The sequence below is a fragment of the Cydia splendana genome, chromosome 7, assembly GCF_910591565.1.
Source record: "Cydia splendana chromosome 7, ilCydSple1.2, whole genome shotgun sequence".
NCBI classification, from domain to species: domain Eukaryota; kingdom Metazoa; phylum Arthropoda; class Insecta; order Lepidoptera; family Tortricidae; genus Cydia; species Cydia splendana.
The window spans coordinates 1,955,676-1,971,300 of NC_085966.1; the positions used below are offsets into that span (position 1 = coordinate 1,955,676).

Sequence of the window (15,625 nt, forward strand, 5' to 3'; positions counted from 1 at the left end):
TGTTGATTTGACGTGGATGCGAAATCTGACAGTTGTACATGTCGAATGTATTACAGAGTAATGGTAACATTCCATTTCTGACCGCAGCTGCACTACTGGTATATATATATACTGAACGCGTCGGTGTTATTGTCAATTTACATAGTAAAATGAACAGTAGTGCAGCTGTCGTTGGAAATGGACTGTCACCTTAAGTTTTTGCTTGACAGGTGGTTCGAATCCATTTGTTTTGATTTTTATTTTTATTAAAAGTGCTTTTACTTTAGTAGATATTTGCCATTTTCAAAATTATCTCTCTTACCCCAATCACTAAAATATGTATATGTAGGTATTATAAGTTGTTTAAAATCATAAAGGATAAATATTACAAATTGAAACGATTTCGTCAAGTTATCGAAATAAACGGAAATCGAACACGATAACATTTAATTAACAGAATGATTAGGTATGTTAATTAAGTATAGTTATCAGAACGAATTAACTATCGAGCTGAAATATTTATACGATTTTCGAGTGACCTATGACAAAGTTGTTTTGATTAGAGCAGTTTTTATTATAAGTTTATTCCAAAGTTTAAATTTCCCCTTTAAATTTAATTCGATGGCGTGACGTGACGTACGCGTTTGCGTTAAGTGTCATTTTGTATGGGATTGTGAGTTTCCAAAACGTCCCGCTTGGCGCGCTGTTCAAAAACCCATATAAAAATAGACATAACGCAAAAGCGAACACTCGTCACGCTATCGAATGAAATTACACCCCTAGTGTAAATAACCCCTAAGGTGCGTAGGGATAACTTCGACAACGGGTTATTTTGAAAATGGCTAATATACAGGGTGGAAAGATAAGTCGGGCCCTGGAGGGAAATTACCTTAAATCCTTAAGCTGGCTCATTTTACTTAAATGAGACATTCCTTTATTTTTAAAAAGAAACAAAACTGCATTCAAAGATTTTCTAAAACTCGCTTGCCTCGCCCGGGACTCGAACCGACTAAAAATTCCAAAAAATAAAAACTCGCAATTTTATTCTACTAGTCGATACCTACAGTTAATGTTAATGATGACATTTCTCCAAGAAACATTAGGTCTTACACTCGTGTGTCGTACAAAATATCCATAAAATCTAATATTTCTTACTCAAGATTTTTTTAGACAAGCCAAAATGAAGAAAAAAAGAAAAATACTTTGAATGCAGTTTTGTTTCTTTTTAAAAATAAAGGAATGTCTCCTTTAAGTAAAATGAGCCAGCTTAAGGATTTAAGGTAGTTTCCCTTCAGGGCCCGACTTATCTTTCCACTCTGTATACCAAACTAAAAGCACATGATACTTTGGCAACACTTAGGCTACTGCAAGAGCAAAAGCCTAGAAGGCCCAAAATCTATTTGTGAGGGGTCTTGCTATTCTGGTCAACTCCTTTGCAAGAAAGTATGAGTTGCCATAGTGTAGATACATTGGTAGGGTAGGTGGGCTGTTGTCTAGTCAATTGTGGTGGGTACGTGAGAAAATAGGCATATCAGCCATCATGAATTTTCAATTTTTTTTTCAAATGTGTCGAGAATGAAATAGATGTCTATGAATTTACACTATATAGTTTTTGGCGAACCGCGTGTTCTCAGTTCGGGGCGAATTACTTACTAGTTACTCCGCTTTCAAACCCCAAAGCACCAAAATAATTATTATAATGTAAAGACCATTGCGAGGGGTGAGCGGTCAAACCCAATAAGTTTAGAAAAAATTTCATTTCAATTTGAACTCTACACATACCACACATAGTTCCAATTTCAAAAACCCATTTTCGCGACTTATCGGGTTTGACCGCTCACCCCTCGCAATGGTCTTTTATACGTGTGGGGCATCTAAGTAAGTACCTAAAATTATTTGTAAGTAGTAAATACTACAAAGTAATTAAAACGGGAAGTTCCGTAAATGTTATTCCTCGTAGCCATTGTTTTATGATTACACCATTTACTAAAAATAATAATTATGTTTCCAGTTTTACCGTATCGAAAGGTATTATATTTAATATGGGTAAATGCGGGGAAACAAAAGCTTATCAACTTACCTATAAAGTCTATACATAATGTTATGTTACAAAATTCCTGTTCACAAAATAAAATATAATATTGCAATGTACTCGTAGCAATGTATTTATGCCAAAATAAATATATAATAAAGATTCTACATTGCAATATTTTATTTTGTGCAAAAGGAATTTTGTTATGTAGGAACGGAATTAGGCTTAGAATCGTTTTCTTACTATTAAAATTGTGTAAATATAGGTTATTTATGTTTTCGTTTTTTCTTATGTAGGTGGAATGTCTAGGTTGTGTCTTTTCTTTGTGTAAAAAATGCTTTTATTTCTTCATTTATAATGCCAAGATAAGTAATTGTTAAATCTAGGTTTCCATAAGTTAACTTTAGATGCATTATTTGTAAGTTTTGAACTGAATTTTAGATATAGTAAACTGTTGCTTATCTTTATAATAATACTGGTACAATATTAAAATAAATAATAAAAACATATTGTTTCTTTTATATTTCATTCCCTTGGTTAAAATTTATTACTTATAAGTATTTATAAAATAATTATGTATTTGTTTTACAAGAGAGAAAAGTTGCAATTAAGCCCCTAGTACTAATATTAATGCCTGGGGAAGCAAAACATTACAAAAATAATCTTGAGTATGGCGAGGGTTTCAATGCACGAGGTCTAAAAATTTTCACCACATCAACGCGTGGAAAATACTAACTGTAAAATATTACAACTCAAATAATAAAACCGGTCAAGTGCGAGTCGGACTCGCGCACGAAGGGTTCCGTACCATTACGCAAAAAACGGTAAAATCACGTTTGGTTGTATGGGAGCCCCACTTAAATATTTAATTTATTTAGTTTTAGTATTTGTTGTTATAGCGGCAACAGAAATACATCATCTGTGAAAATTTCAACTGTCTAGCTATCACGGTTTATGACATACAGTCTGCTGGTGACAGACAGACGGACAGTGGCGTCTTAGTAATAGCAAGTAATAGGGTCCCGTTTGGGTACGGAACCCTAAAAATGAACGTTAAGTCATTCTACCAGTCATCATGTGGAAACAAATCAAAATTTGCACATATCGGGAACTAAGTACATTCATGAATAGTCATAACTTTATCAGAAATGGTACCTACGAGTATAGCGGATGCCACCGTGTGTCATCAATGTTAGCAAAGATAAAAATGATGCCCACACTTTCAACGTTTTTCGGGATATTCCTTATTCTTGTACGTTTTTAATTTCATCCACTGTTGGACATATTACTGGCCTGATTATAGTGAGTACTTGAGTACCCGTATCATGATCGCTTTTTTATCACTCACGTCATGCGTCACTTTCGCACTTACATACTTTGACAGTGACAGGCATGGCTGACTGCACATTTCTAATATGTTTTTCTGTCATCTATTAGGTAGAGAACTATTTTCTGTATATTTTTCAAAATTTTTGACCCAGTAGTTTCGGAGATAAGGGTTCCGTTTTTTTCTTTTGAGGTACGGAGCCCTAAAACCTGTAAAAAAGTAACTATTTGAACATTTCTAATCCCGTTGGGAGCTTACTACCTATTTTGTATACAGGATGACATTGCCACACGTTGTCATTCCAAATGACAAAAGTTAGCTTGGTCCGAGTTTAACTTGTTTTAAAATTAGAAAAATTGGACACCCTACAGCTCGAGGGTTATTTACAGACCAGTCTTTGTTAATTGTTCCATAACAACGTGTCTGACAATAATAATAAAAAAATTACGAATAATATGTTGCTAATAAGTGTATTTATACTTTGTGCGTTTATGAATTGTGCTGGCGTTAGTGGTCAGATATGTAGGAAAAGGACAGTGTAAGTAAAATTGTTTTGTTATTCTTTACAAAATAAGTTTCGGCAATTTGTTTGCTAAAAACACATTTACAGTACATATGGTCCTATTTTCCCGCATTAGTGCGTAAAATAGCACTTTTCGTGCAATGTCAATAGTTTAAAGGGCCATATGTACTGTAAAACGTTGTACGATACACGTGCGAACAGGTAATTCGCAACTCGTGTCGATTTAAAACACTCCCTTCGGTCGTGTTTTAATTTATCGCCACTCGTTTCGAATTTCCTCTTTTCCACACTTGTATCGTAAATAACTATTATTGCCTAACTGTAGGTACCTACCTAGTACCTACTTAGCGTTCTGAATTGAACGCGTCAAACGTTTCTCAAGTGCATCCGAACTTAGACGAAACTAACGATGGCCGACTAGCCGAGCAGTCAAAATCAATTGTCAAGACGAATCATACGACCAATCTCGAGATTGATAGATTAAGTTTTTTTTAGTTAGTATTCTTCTATAGTTCGTTTTTTTTAGCATTAGAAAGAACTTGCAAGAAGGTAAGCGATTTTAACAAGTCTTTTAATTGAAAAACGCTTTATAAAAATCAAAATTTAATAATTATGAAAGCAGAAGAATATAAGTGATCGTATTAGATTCATAATTGTTACATATTTGCCGTAACTTATTTTTAAAATGTGTTTTTCAATTAAAAAACACATCAAGATTGTTTACCTTATTTCTAATGCTAAAAAAAACGAACTGTAATGCTAAAAAAACGAACTATAAAGACAGATGTATTTAATTTTCTTTCGCAGTGTGACTAAATTGGAATACGAGGAGTACAAATATACGTACGTAGATCGATACACGAAGAAAAATTGGTTTGGACGAGTGGTTTCTAAAACCAGGATAAATTCCGCCGTAGGGACGAAGCCGGTTCAAGTAAGTTGTGATTTTTTTTCTAGCCTATTTGAGTGTCCCACTGCTGGGCAATTAGGCTCCCCTTAATTTCCACGACTCCCGATTTGGTGTTTCCTCCGGCCAGTAAAGTTGTTCAGGAAGCTGTCCAGGTCATCTCGCCATCTCCGTTTGGGCCTAAAAGTTGTGAAATTATTTATTATAAAATATTGTGGGATCGTCATCTGCCATCCCATATTATTATCCCATAAGTAATAATAATTCTTGATAATCTAAAACTACTTCAATCGTCTCTTTATTATTTTCAAAAAATATCTCACTATCAAAAATTCGTACTTTGTACTCTTATGTAGGTATCTCTGAGATGACTTCTAGAAAACTATCAAGGTGGTTCGACTAGGTTACTCAAAGCTAGATGGTGCCTCTTTCGCAACATATCAGGTTTTATTTTTTGTGGAATGGTCTTGGTATTTGTATACTTAAAAGTATGAATAGCGCACCCTTTAAGTAAATATTGAACTATTAACATTGAATACTTCATTGTGCAAAAATCACCCTTTAAAGTCGGGGTTATATACTACCCTGTCACCATATTCATTATTGGTAATGGGAACGAATGTTAGCCAAGCTATCTTATATAATAATATATTTGTATAATTCTGATTGTTGTCTTCTACTGTTCTATAAGACAGTATATAACCCCGAATTTAATCAAAAATTTTTATTTGTGTTTAATCACAGAAGCAAGAGGTCGAATTCGTGCCATCATGCTGCGATGGGTACATCAGGACTGACAGCGGCTCATTAGCCGAGTAAGTACCTTATCTATATAGCGTGTTTATATCAAAATTAGAGATGCACCGGATATCCGTTTACTATCCGGTATCCGGCCTATCCGGCCCTCTTTTTAATATCCGACCGGATACCGGATAGTACCCTACTATCCGGCCGGATACCGGATAGTAATTTTGCATGATTTTGGAGTCAACAAATTGGATTTAAGAAACCGTCACGGTCATAATCGTACTCGTTTATTATTTTAAAACATTTTAAACATTCCACTATTGCACGCGCACTCATTTTCGAACCTAGAAATGAGTCCACGCGAACTTTCACTACGAAACAGATCAAAGCCTGCACAATGCGCACCTGAAAAACCGAAATGTAGGTATAATTCCGCCGGCCGGATATTCGGCCGATGGTGAGGCCGAATATCCGGTATCCGGTATCCGGCCAAACAACTATCCGTTGCATCTCTAATCAAAATCCGTCAATATCGGCATAAGGCTAAGGTCTTTTAATAGCCAATTGTGTCCCACTGCTGGGCAAAGGCCTCGTGTCTTCAGCCATTCGTCACGGCTTTGTGCATGCTCTTGCCAGTCACCACAAAATGAGTCCAGGTCGTCTCGCCATCTCCTTTTTGGTCTACCTCTGCCTTGGGTGATCTGTGGTACCCATTCGGTCGCTATTTTAGCCCACCGGTCCGGGTTTATAATATACTACCTATATAAGTACAGTCGTCATCATATATATCGGAGCGGCCAAGGTGCTCACAAATATCTGAACACGCCTCTACTGTCAAGGCGCTAGAGTGCGTGTTCAGATATTTTTGAGCACCTTGGCAGCTCCTATATATCTGATGGCGACTGTATTTTATTAAATTAATCATTTTTGTCTTTCAGTATGGAATGCACTCCAATATGCACGCCAGCGTGCGAGAATGGGAAATGCATATCGCCAGGCGAGTGCGAGTGCAACGAAGGATACTTGCTGGACGACGGTAGCCCGCACAAATGTTCGCCTACATGTGAAGAATGTATCCATGGCAGCTGCGTGGCGCCGAATGTGTGCTTTTGTGACTACGGTTACTCTATACAGAACGGTACATCCCTTCTTCTTCTTCTAAGTTGGTCCCTCACTGCTGAGGATCGTGACTCCGCTTACTAATTTTTCCTATGGCAGCTCTCCACTTCTCCCTGTCGGTTGCTTTGTGGAAAGCGTTGCTTAGTGTGATGTCCATCTGGGCGGATATTTGGTCACACCATCTCGTTGGACTTGGTCCTCTAGGCCGTCTGCCGTCCACCTTTCCCATCACGGTACATCCCTACTGATATTGTTAATGCAAAAGTAACGATGTCTGTCTGTTACCTCTCCATGCTTACATAGCTGAACAGATTTGGTAGGTACGAAGATAATGAGTCATGGGGAAGGACGGTAAAGGATAGATTTCATCACGGAAATCATCATTTTAGGCAGACGAAATCGCGAAAATCCGTCGCGGTCTCCATGGCACCGCACCTGTGTAGTTTGCGTGCAATTGTGACCATGGTTACTTTGAGATAAAATATTTTTTCAAAAATGATCATTTAGGTACAAATCTTCAATCTTTAGTGCACCTGTGTCTAACCATCTTGTCTTATTCTACCCAATTCATAAGATTTAATTAAACAATTCAGTTTTACATTCACAGGAACATCATGCCTACCAATATGCACAGAGCCCTGCGTCAACAGCGCCTGCGTCGCTCCTGACACCTGTCAATGTCACTCCGGCTACAGAAAAACTGACGGAAACCTCTGCACCCCTTACTGCTCCCGCGGCTGCCTTCACGGGACATGTACTGAGCCAGAAACTTGCACTTGTAACACTGGCTGGCAGAAATCAGACACAGGTGAATGTACACCTAAATGTGATATCAAATGTGGAAATGGTACCTGCACTGAACCTAATCATTGTACATGTAATGAAGGATACGAAGGTAATGAAGAATATGATCCGATATGTGTACCGCATTGTGATGTTGAGTGTGGAAATGGTACTTGTGTTTCTCCTAATACTTGCAAATGCGATGAAGGATATAAAGTTGACAATAATAAAAATCCTAACTGTGTGCCGCAATGTGATGTTGACTGCGGTAATGGGACTTGCGTAGCACCAAATGAATGTAAATGTCTTACAGGATATAAAATAGATAGAGGTAGTATTCCAATGTGTATACCACAATGTGAAATTGATTGTGGGCATGGGATTTGCTTAGCACCGAATCAATGCGAATGCAACAGAGGATATAAAGTCGATAGAGAGAGTAATCCAGTGTGTACACCACAATGTGATGTCAAATGTGGGAATGGTACCTGTATTGCACCTAATACTTGCAAATGCAAAACAGGTTATAAAGAAGACATAAATAAAGACCCAATATGTGTTCCCCAATGTAATATGGAATGTCGTAACGGGTTGTGTATAGCGCCAGATCATTGTCAATGTTATAAAGGATATGAAGTTGATATAAGTAATTTTCCAATGTGCGTACCAAAGTGTGACGCTTGTAGTAATGGATATTGTGAGGCACCTAATACTTGTGTGTGTGATGATGGATATCGATTAGATGAAGGAAGTAATCCAGCGTGTGTACCCCATTGCGATAACAGATGTGGCAATGGAACATGTGTAGCTCCTAATGTATGTAAATGTTTCGCAGGTTATAAATTAGATAGAGATAATAAATGTATACCAGACTGTGGAAATTGTGAAGGAAATTGTTTTGCTGCAGGCAAATGCGAATGCAATGAAGGTTTTAAACCAACTCGAGTTAAGGCTAATGGTGAAAAATGTAAAGACAATAATTACAACTGCACGCGTATAATTTGTGAAAAAGATTGCGTTGGAACTACAGAAGGTATATCGTATGGATATGATGACATTGAGACAAAAACTACTGTTGAACTGAGACCTACGACAACTGATAAATACGGTTTTACATTTAATGGGTCTGTATATGACTACTATGACGGCCTTCTTAACAATTCAATAGAAGTAGACAATGATGTCGAAAATCAAATACAAGGCAGCGAACAATGGTAAGTACGAAATAAATATCTACCTACTTACATGATTTATACGTTTTCCTAATATTGCAGAAAAGTATTACAAATAAATACTTACTTCAATTTACCCACAATACAATTATTGTATTGTATTGTATGTAATTCCGCCGATTTTCCGCAACTTGACAAATGGCGCCTATTTTGCGTGACAATTATTAAGGCGCGGTGTGTAGTAAAATGCACTTTTTTGTCACCATATTTACAGACTTTTACAAGGATTTCATGCATTATTTTCTAGTATGTATAACTTCAGTCCTTGAACTACGTTATTGCTTGTCAGAAACACGACGGCTCATTATTTTCTCGATAGAATCTTAAGTTGAAAACATGCCTAACACTGTCTTTATTTCCTTATGTTAGAAGTACTAGGACGAAAATGTATATGAAACTTACTTCAGTCGATAGCTTTTAAGTAAATCTTCATTATTGCTTGTCCTTTTATCGATACGTTAATTTTTTCATTCATTTGATGAATTCAACATTTTGCCTACTAAATTACACCCTACGCGGCAATACCTTGCCCCTATTCCTCACGCCAGTACGCCCGTGACCACTGTCAGCGTCGGACCTGTGCTAGTTTAGCGGACGTTTCTGGGTAATCACAGTATAAATACGCAAATATGTTATACACACAATGTTTTTCAACATACTTACGAAGAAAAGCAAAATAATTCTTAAATACGGTGACATTTCAGACATTCGTCCGTCATATTGTCATTTTATAACAAGTTGGGCAGCAAAGGCACACACCCATCTAACCAATCCGGAATTCAGTCACGATTGATAAATTGTGTAAACATATTTTAAAAGGCTATAAAATTAATCAAATTGAATAATTTAGACTGGTCACATTTTTGTATAAATCGATTTCTTTTGGCAAAACATACTACTTTTTGGCAACCAGGTTTTTTAACCTAATTAGACCCCGCTGAATCCGAATTTGCCGGTTGCTTGATCGAATTCTTGACTGGAAGTGAGATATTTGATATTAAAGGTCCCTTTTTTAGTTTTTCGTAAATAACTCGTAAAAGTGGCCAATATAAAAAAATGTTGTAAACATTAATAATCTACACAAAATTTTCAATAAAAAAGATTCAGTACATTTTTAGCAAGGATCAATATTTAAAAAGATAATAAAGAGGGAAAGTTAATTATAATAAATTCTAAGGTTCCTTGTTTTTATTTTTTCGTTAATAATTTGAAAAGTATGACTCATAGCAAAAACAAATCTTACACATAAATAATAAACATAAAATTTCCTACAAGAAACATGTAGAACACTTTTCGCTAAGATCAATATTTAAAAAGACAAAGCAGCCGTAAGTTAATTACAATCAATTTTAAAGTCCCTTATTAGTTTTTTGTAAATAACTCGTAAACGGTGTCCCATAGCAAAATAGGTTTTTATTAATAAATAATCTACATAAAATTTCCTGCAAAAAACATCTGAACACTTTTCTCTAGGATCAATATTTAAAACGATATTAAAGGAAAAAAGTTAATTATTAAAAAAGTTCATTACAATCAATTCACATGTCACTTTTTTTAGTTTTTAGGGTCCCGTACCTTAAAAGGAAAAAACGGAACCCTTATAGGATCACTCGTGCGACTGTCTGTCTGTCCGTCTGTCACAGCCCATTTTCTTCAAAAGTACTGGACCAATTAAGTTGAAATTTGGTACACACATGTAAATTCGTGACCCAAAGACGGACATCTTACGTAAACAAATGAATTTTAAACATGGAGGCCACTTTTTAGCCAAGGGGGGTTAATTCACATTAAGAACCTATTTTTTAATTGGCCACCGTTTACGAGTTATTTACGAAAAACTAAAAAAAGATACCTTAGAAGTGACTATAATTAATTTTCCCGCCTTAATATCTCTTTGAATATTGATCCTAGCGAAAAATTGTACGGAATCTTTCTTGTAGGCAATTTTATGCAGATTACTTATATTTAAGATTTTTTTTTGCCATGCGCCACCGTTTAAGAGTTATTTACGAAAAACTAAAAAAAGGGACCTTTAATATCAACTATCTCACTTCCAGTCAAGAATTCCATCAAGCAACCGGCAATGTCGGATTCAGCGGGGTCTAATTAGGTTAAAAAACCCGGTTGCCAAAAAATAATATGTTTTGCCATCGAAATCGATTTTTACAAAAACATGATCAGTCAAGTATACACTCATATTGTATATAATTAATAATTATTTAGGTACACTCACCGTCTTAACTACCATTTTTAGGGTTCCCTACCCAAAGAGTAAAACGGAACCCTATTAGTAAGACTCCGCTGTCCGTCCGTCTGTCACCAGGCTGTATCTCACGAACCGTGATAGCTAGACAGTTGAAATTTTCACAGATGATGTATTTCTGTTGCCGCTATAACAACAAATACTAAAAGGTACGGAACCCTCGGCGGGCTCGGTGGGCGAGTCCGACTCGCACTTGTCCGGTTTTTAATTTCATAAAGTACTCATCAAAATTCGAATTTACTAATAAATCTTATTCAATATTAATTGCCGAACTAAAAATCCCGGAACTGACAATTCAGAATACCGATGTCGTCAGAATAAGGACGTAGACGTGCTGCGCGGGAATGGTGCGGTGCGCCGCGCGGGGCGCCCGCCTGCCCGATCTACCACGCGTCTGCTTCACCCCCTTGAAAACGTAAAACTCGAGTATAAGAGCGCCTTAAAGACTGGAAGTTTATTTTATCAAAATATAGATATTATTATTTTGAAGTGCTGGGGTTATATTATAAAGGGGCCTTCATTGGATGACTGGAGTTTTAGGAATTCAAACTACTTAAAGTACCATATTTTTCAGGATGCAGTCAAAATGGGAGTATGCAGTAATATCAATAGTTGTCATCATTTTGGCCATAATTCTTGGTTCACTGATAATTTTCCGGACCAACATAATAAATTGTTGTACAGGAACCGGAGATTATAAAGTCGAAGGTAGTATTTCCATTGATTCAATAAATGATTTATTAAATACATATACATACATACATACAATAACGCCTGTCTATACGTAATGTATGCAAAAAATATAATTTTTGTTTTACTAAGATCTACGACTAAACTTTTTCGTCATACTCAAGACATTTTCCCAAATGAAATCGTTATTTATGGGGTTTTTGGTCACTAAATTTCTATTCAATGGGAAATAAACAGATTTAGTGTCTCTCTGGAAAACAATTATGCACTACATCTGGAACTTGTTGCCTCATAAAATGAGGTCCAGATCATTTTAGTCTTAATGAAAAACTATCCTTTTTCAGATAGGACAACCGACGACGCAGAAAAAGAACAGATTGCGGAGGGTAAAATGCGGTTGTCTACAATTTTGAAAAATAGAAAGGAAGAAGAAAGTGTAAATCAAGTATAAGTATTTAAAATAAATGTGAATATATATTTATTATGTTTAATATGCTTTTTGTTTATGTGAACAATACCTATTTGATTAGAAAACATTTCTTCTTCTTCCTGCCCTTATCCCACGTTATGTGAGGTCAGCACAACATGTTTTTCTCTTCCATTCTTCTCTATCTTTCGTCACCTCAAGTCAGGACCCCTATTCCGCAAGCGACGTTTGACGTCTCCCGTTGATTTCCCGTTGATGTGGGAAAAATCATAAGTTCTCGAAAACGCACAATGTCAAGATTTGACACTAGCATTCCACAGTTAGGTGACAACCAAACCAAATCGAACCACCCCGAATTCAGAGTTGAGTTTTGGTAGTACCAATGATATTAACCACAGGTGATCGAATCAACATTTGTTAGAAACAACATGCAATAAAATCAACTGTTGATTTGACGTGGATGCGAAATCTGACAGTTGTACATGTCGAATTTGGCCCCAGCACTCACTGCTTCTTCTGGAAAATTGGCTGTACCATTTCCCGTTAATGTCGCAGCAGCTATGAGCAGTTCTAAAGGGGCTCTCTGATTAACAGTCCGCCGGTCGGTATCGGCCTGTCAGTTGTTCGGAACTGTCAAAATTTTGTTCTAACTGACAGACCAATACCGTCCGGCGGACTGTTAATCAGTGGGCCCTTTAAGACAGCAACACTGCTGTAAGTAGTTGCCAACCGAATGTAACCTAAATAAATCGATTCCTACGAAGCAGGAGGTCCCGGGTCCGAATCCCGGTATGGACATTTATTTGTGTGATCATCAAATTATCATAAATATTTGATCACTGTTATCTTTATATATATCTTAGTAAATAATTATTTATATGAGTATGTATAAGTATATAGTTGCTGCCTAATACTCATAATACAAGCTTTGCTTAGTTTGGGGCTGGATAGATATTATCCTACACAGATGTGTAGCATTGTCTCCAAATACATAGTGTATTAAATATAATAGACATTAGGTTACCCAATTACCATGTTTTCAGAAGCACCAAAACAATTAAAATTTACCTGCTGCTGTTATAATTTATTTATAGACTTAATTAAATATTTATCATAGCTATAAACTAAATTGTCTCAACCACAGACTCAGGTGGACGCAGGAAGCTAGAAAATTTATAAGTGAATTTAAGTTTTTTTTTAATTTATTTTTTTATATAATAATGGAGTAATGAGAACAAAGGATTATGATGCTTAAAATATTATTAGTGTTGTGTGCATTTTTATATTGCAACAATGGCCAGATTTATTTATTTATTATTATTTATTTATTTGTGGAAGTATTGTATTTTGATTATTAATTTATTTTTATTGTGTCATCTTATTTGGGCATTTTCTTTGTGGCCAACTAAAATTTTAATCAATTTTTAACTCTCATGCGTAATATTTAAATGCTTTTACGTACGAAATTAGACACAAGTTTTATTTATTTCCCTTTTTCCTTACAATTGTGATGAAAAACATTGTGTGTGCCACGGGCGGTGCAGGAATGAAGAACTCGTTTCAATTAAGCCCTCGCCTTTAGCTTCGGGCTTCATTTCACACTTGTTCGTAAATTCTTGTTTACAGCCCTTAATACACAATGTACTATTACAGTGCATATGGTGCTACTTTACCGCTTAGGGCGGGATTAAGGACAGTATTATACGTGCCTATGTCAAAAATTTAAATTGCCATACGTACCTACCATAGTCTAATAAAACATGGTCTTCTCTTCCCAGAGTGACACAAGCCTAAGTCACAATAACATTGCCACTTTATATAGCGCTATCGCATATTATCATATAGCGCTGACGCATGATGACGTAGGCTTGTGTCAGTCACGTGACCACGAAAAGACGGGAAGAGAGTACCAGGCGGAGTATATTATTATACCATGTGTACTTACTATAAAACGTTGTACAATACACGTACTAGGTCCTACTTATCGCACTTGTATATGTAATGTAGGTACTAATTCTTACACAGGGTGACACAATGGGATGGTGAAGAAACCACTTATTCCGTTAAGCAGAAATCTTGCTTCTTGCTAGTTTTTTGCAAGTCTTCGACGAAAACTGATCAGGACAGGAGGCCTGTGCAAGTAAGTAAATGAGAAAGGATGACCATACATGTACAATTTTATAACAAATTCTAGGTAAATAAATAGAGAATTGGCAATTTATGACAATAAATTAGACACAAAAAACGGAAGTGACAAAAAAATACAAGATTCAAAATTATTATTTTTTTAACTTCCAAAATGAAGAAAATAATGGTACCATTCGATTCCTTGCATATTATTGTAAAATAAATTGTAACTCAACTATATACCTACATAAACGAAATTTTTCGATATTTCAAGACGGCTTGGTGGTCGTGATTCTGACGTCACGATCAAGTACCGTTTTTAGTAAGGGGCGTTTCGTACGTTGCCTATGCTTGTCAGATTTTGACCGTCGCTTCTGAATTTTTTATTGCTTTAATGCGGCGGTCGGCAACCTGCGGCCCGCGGGCCGCATGCGGCTCGTGAAACTGTCACTTGCGGCCTGCGAGCCTCTCTGGCTATACTATGTAATATTGAGAAACGACAACGTCTGATAAAGTCATAAATATTAACAAAGTGCGGCCCGCGTCAACTTACTCATCGTTAACTACGCTACTAAAACTACGCAAAAAAAGGTTGCCGACCGCTGCTTTAATGCAATACTAAGTCTGCAGCGACTTTGCAAGTGATAAAGTGTAAACGCTTCGCTTTCTTCTTTCGCTTTCGATGTTACTACCGCTAACTGAGATGTTGTCAAAATGTATTGACCAGTACGTCTACCATCAGTTTTTACATTGACATGTACGCTCACGTCTACGTAACTTACTTTCTATGCATCTCGCTCGTACTCGCATATTAGTGCAAGCGAGATGTACAGAAAGTAAATTACGTAGACGTGAGCGTTATGTCAATGTCAAAACTGATGGTAGAGGCTCAGTACGGTTACCATCAGTTTGTCACTGACGTAAACGCCGTCGAGAACGTAATTTACTTCCTATACATCTCGCTCGCACTCGCATATTAGTGCAAACGGGATGTATAGAAAGTAAATTACGTTCTCGACGGCGTTTATGTCAGTGAGAAACTGATGGTAACCGTACTGATCTTAGAATTGATAATTTCATGATGTGGCAATCTTTTTATGAAACGATGGGTTGGCCAAATCATGAAAAAGTAAACCCTAACCTAACCCTATCATGAAGTGTTCAATTCTAAAATGTCATTTCATGAAATAGTCCAAATCTATCTAATCTAATCCAAATATGATTGGACATCATTCAGACATCATTGAGTGAATTTGATTTATCCAAGATCCATATGGAATGCTCGTTCCACGAGAGTATGCTGCACACTCGACGCTGATCAGATGCCGAACTCCATACATTTATTTTTAATGTACGGCCGTAGGGATTAGATCTGTCAAAGTTGCATGTTGGGCTCAGACTTGCGTGCGTTTCATGACAATAACTCATGGAGCAAAATACTGGTTCTCTGTGCCGGTTCTATATGTAGG

The 15,625-nt window shown here is 36.5% G+C and overlaps 1 protein-coding gene across 1 annotated transcript; it reads left to right on the forward strand.

The window, feature by feature from the left end:
• The first annotated feature begins 3,752 nt into the window (after positions 1-3,752).
• Positions 3,753-12,084, forward strand: LOC134791990 (protein draper-like). The gene is made up of 7 exons (XM_063763100.1): positions 3,753-3,876; positions 4,669-4,795; positions 5,513-5,583; positions 6,454-6,653; positions 7,242-8,631; positions 11,487-11,620; positions 11,947-12,084. Exons 1-7 carry the CDS (start codon positions 3,794-3,796, stop codon positions 12,051-12,053), a joined length of 2,112 nt encoding a protein of 703 aa, XP_063619170.1. The 5' UTR covers positions 3,753-3,793; the 3' UTR covers positions 12,054-12,084.
• Positions 12,085-15,625: the final 3,541 nt, after the last annotated feature.

Coding starts and splice junctions, on each gene's coding strand:
- LOC134791990 (XM_063763100.1), top strand. CDS start 3,794: ATGTTGCTAATAAGTGTATTTATACTTTGTGCGTTTATGAATTGTGCT. Junction 8,632..11,486: donor ATACAAGGCAGCGAACAATG/GTAAGTACGAAA, acceptor CATATTTTTCAG/GATGCAGTCAAAATGGGAGT. Junction 11,621..11,946: donor CGGAGATTATAAAGTCGAAG/GTAGTATTTCCA, acceptor ATCCTTTTTCAG/ATAGGACAACCGACGACGCA.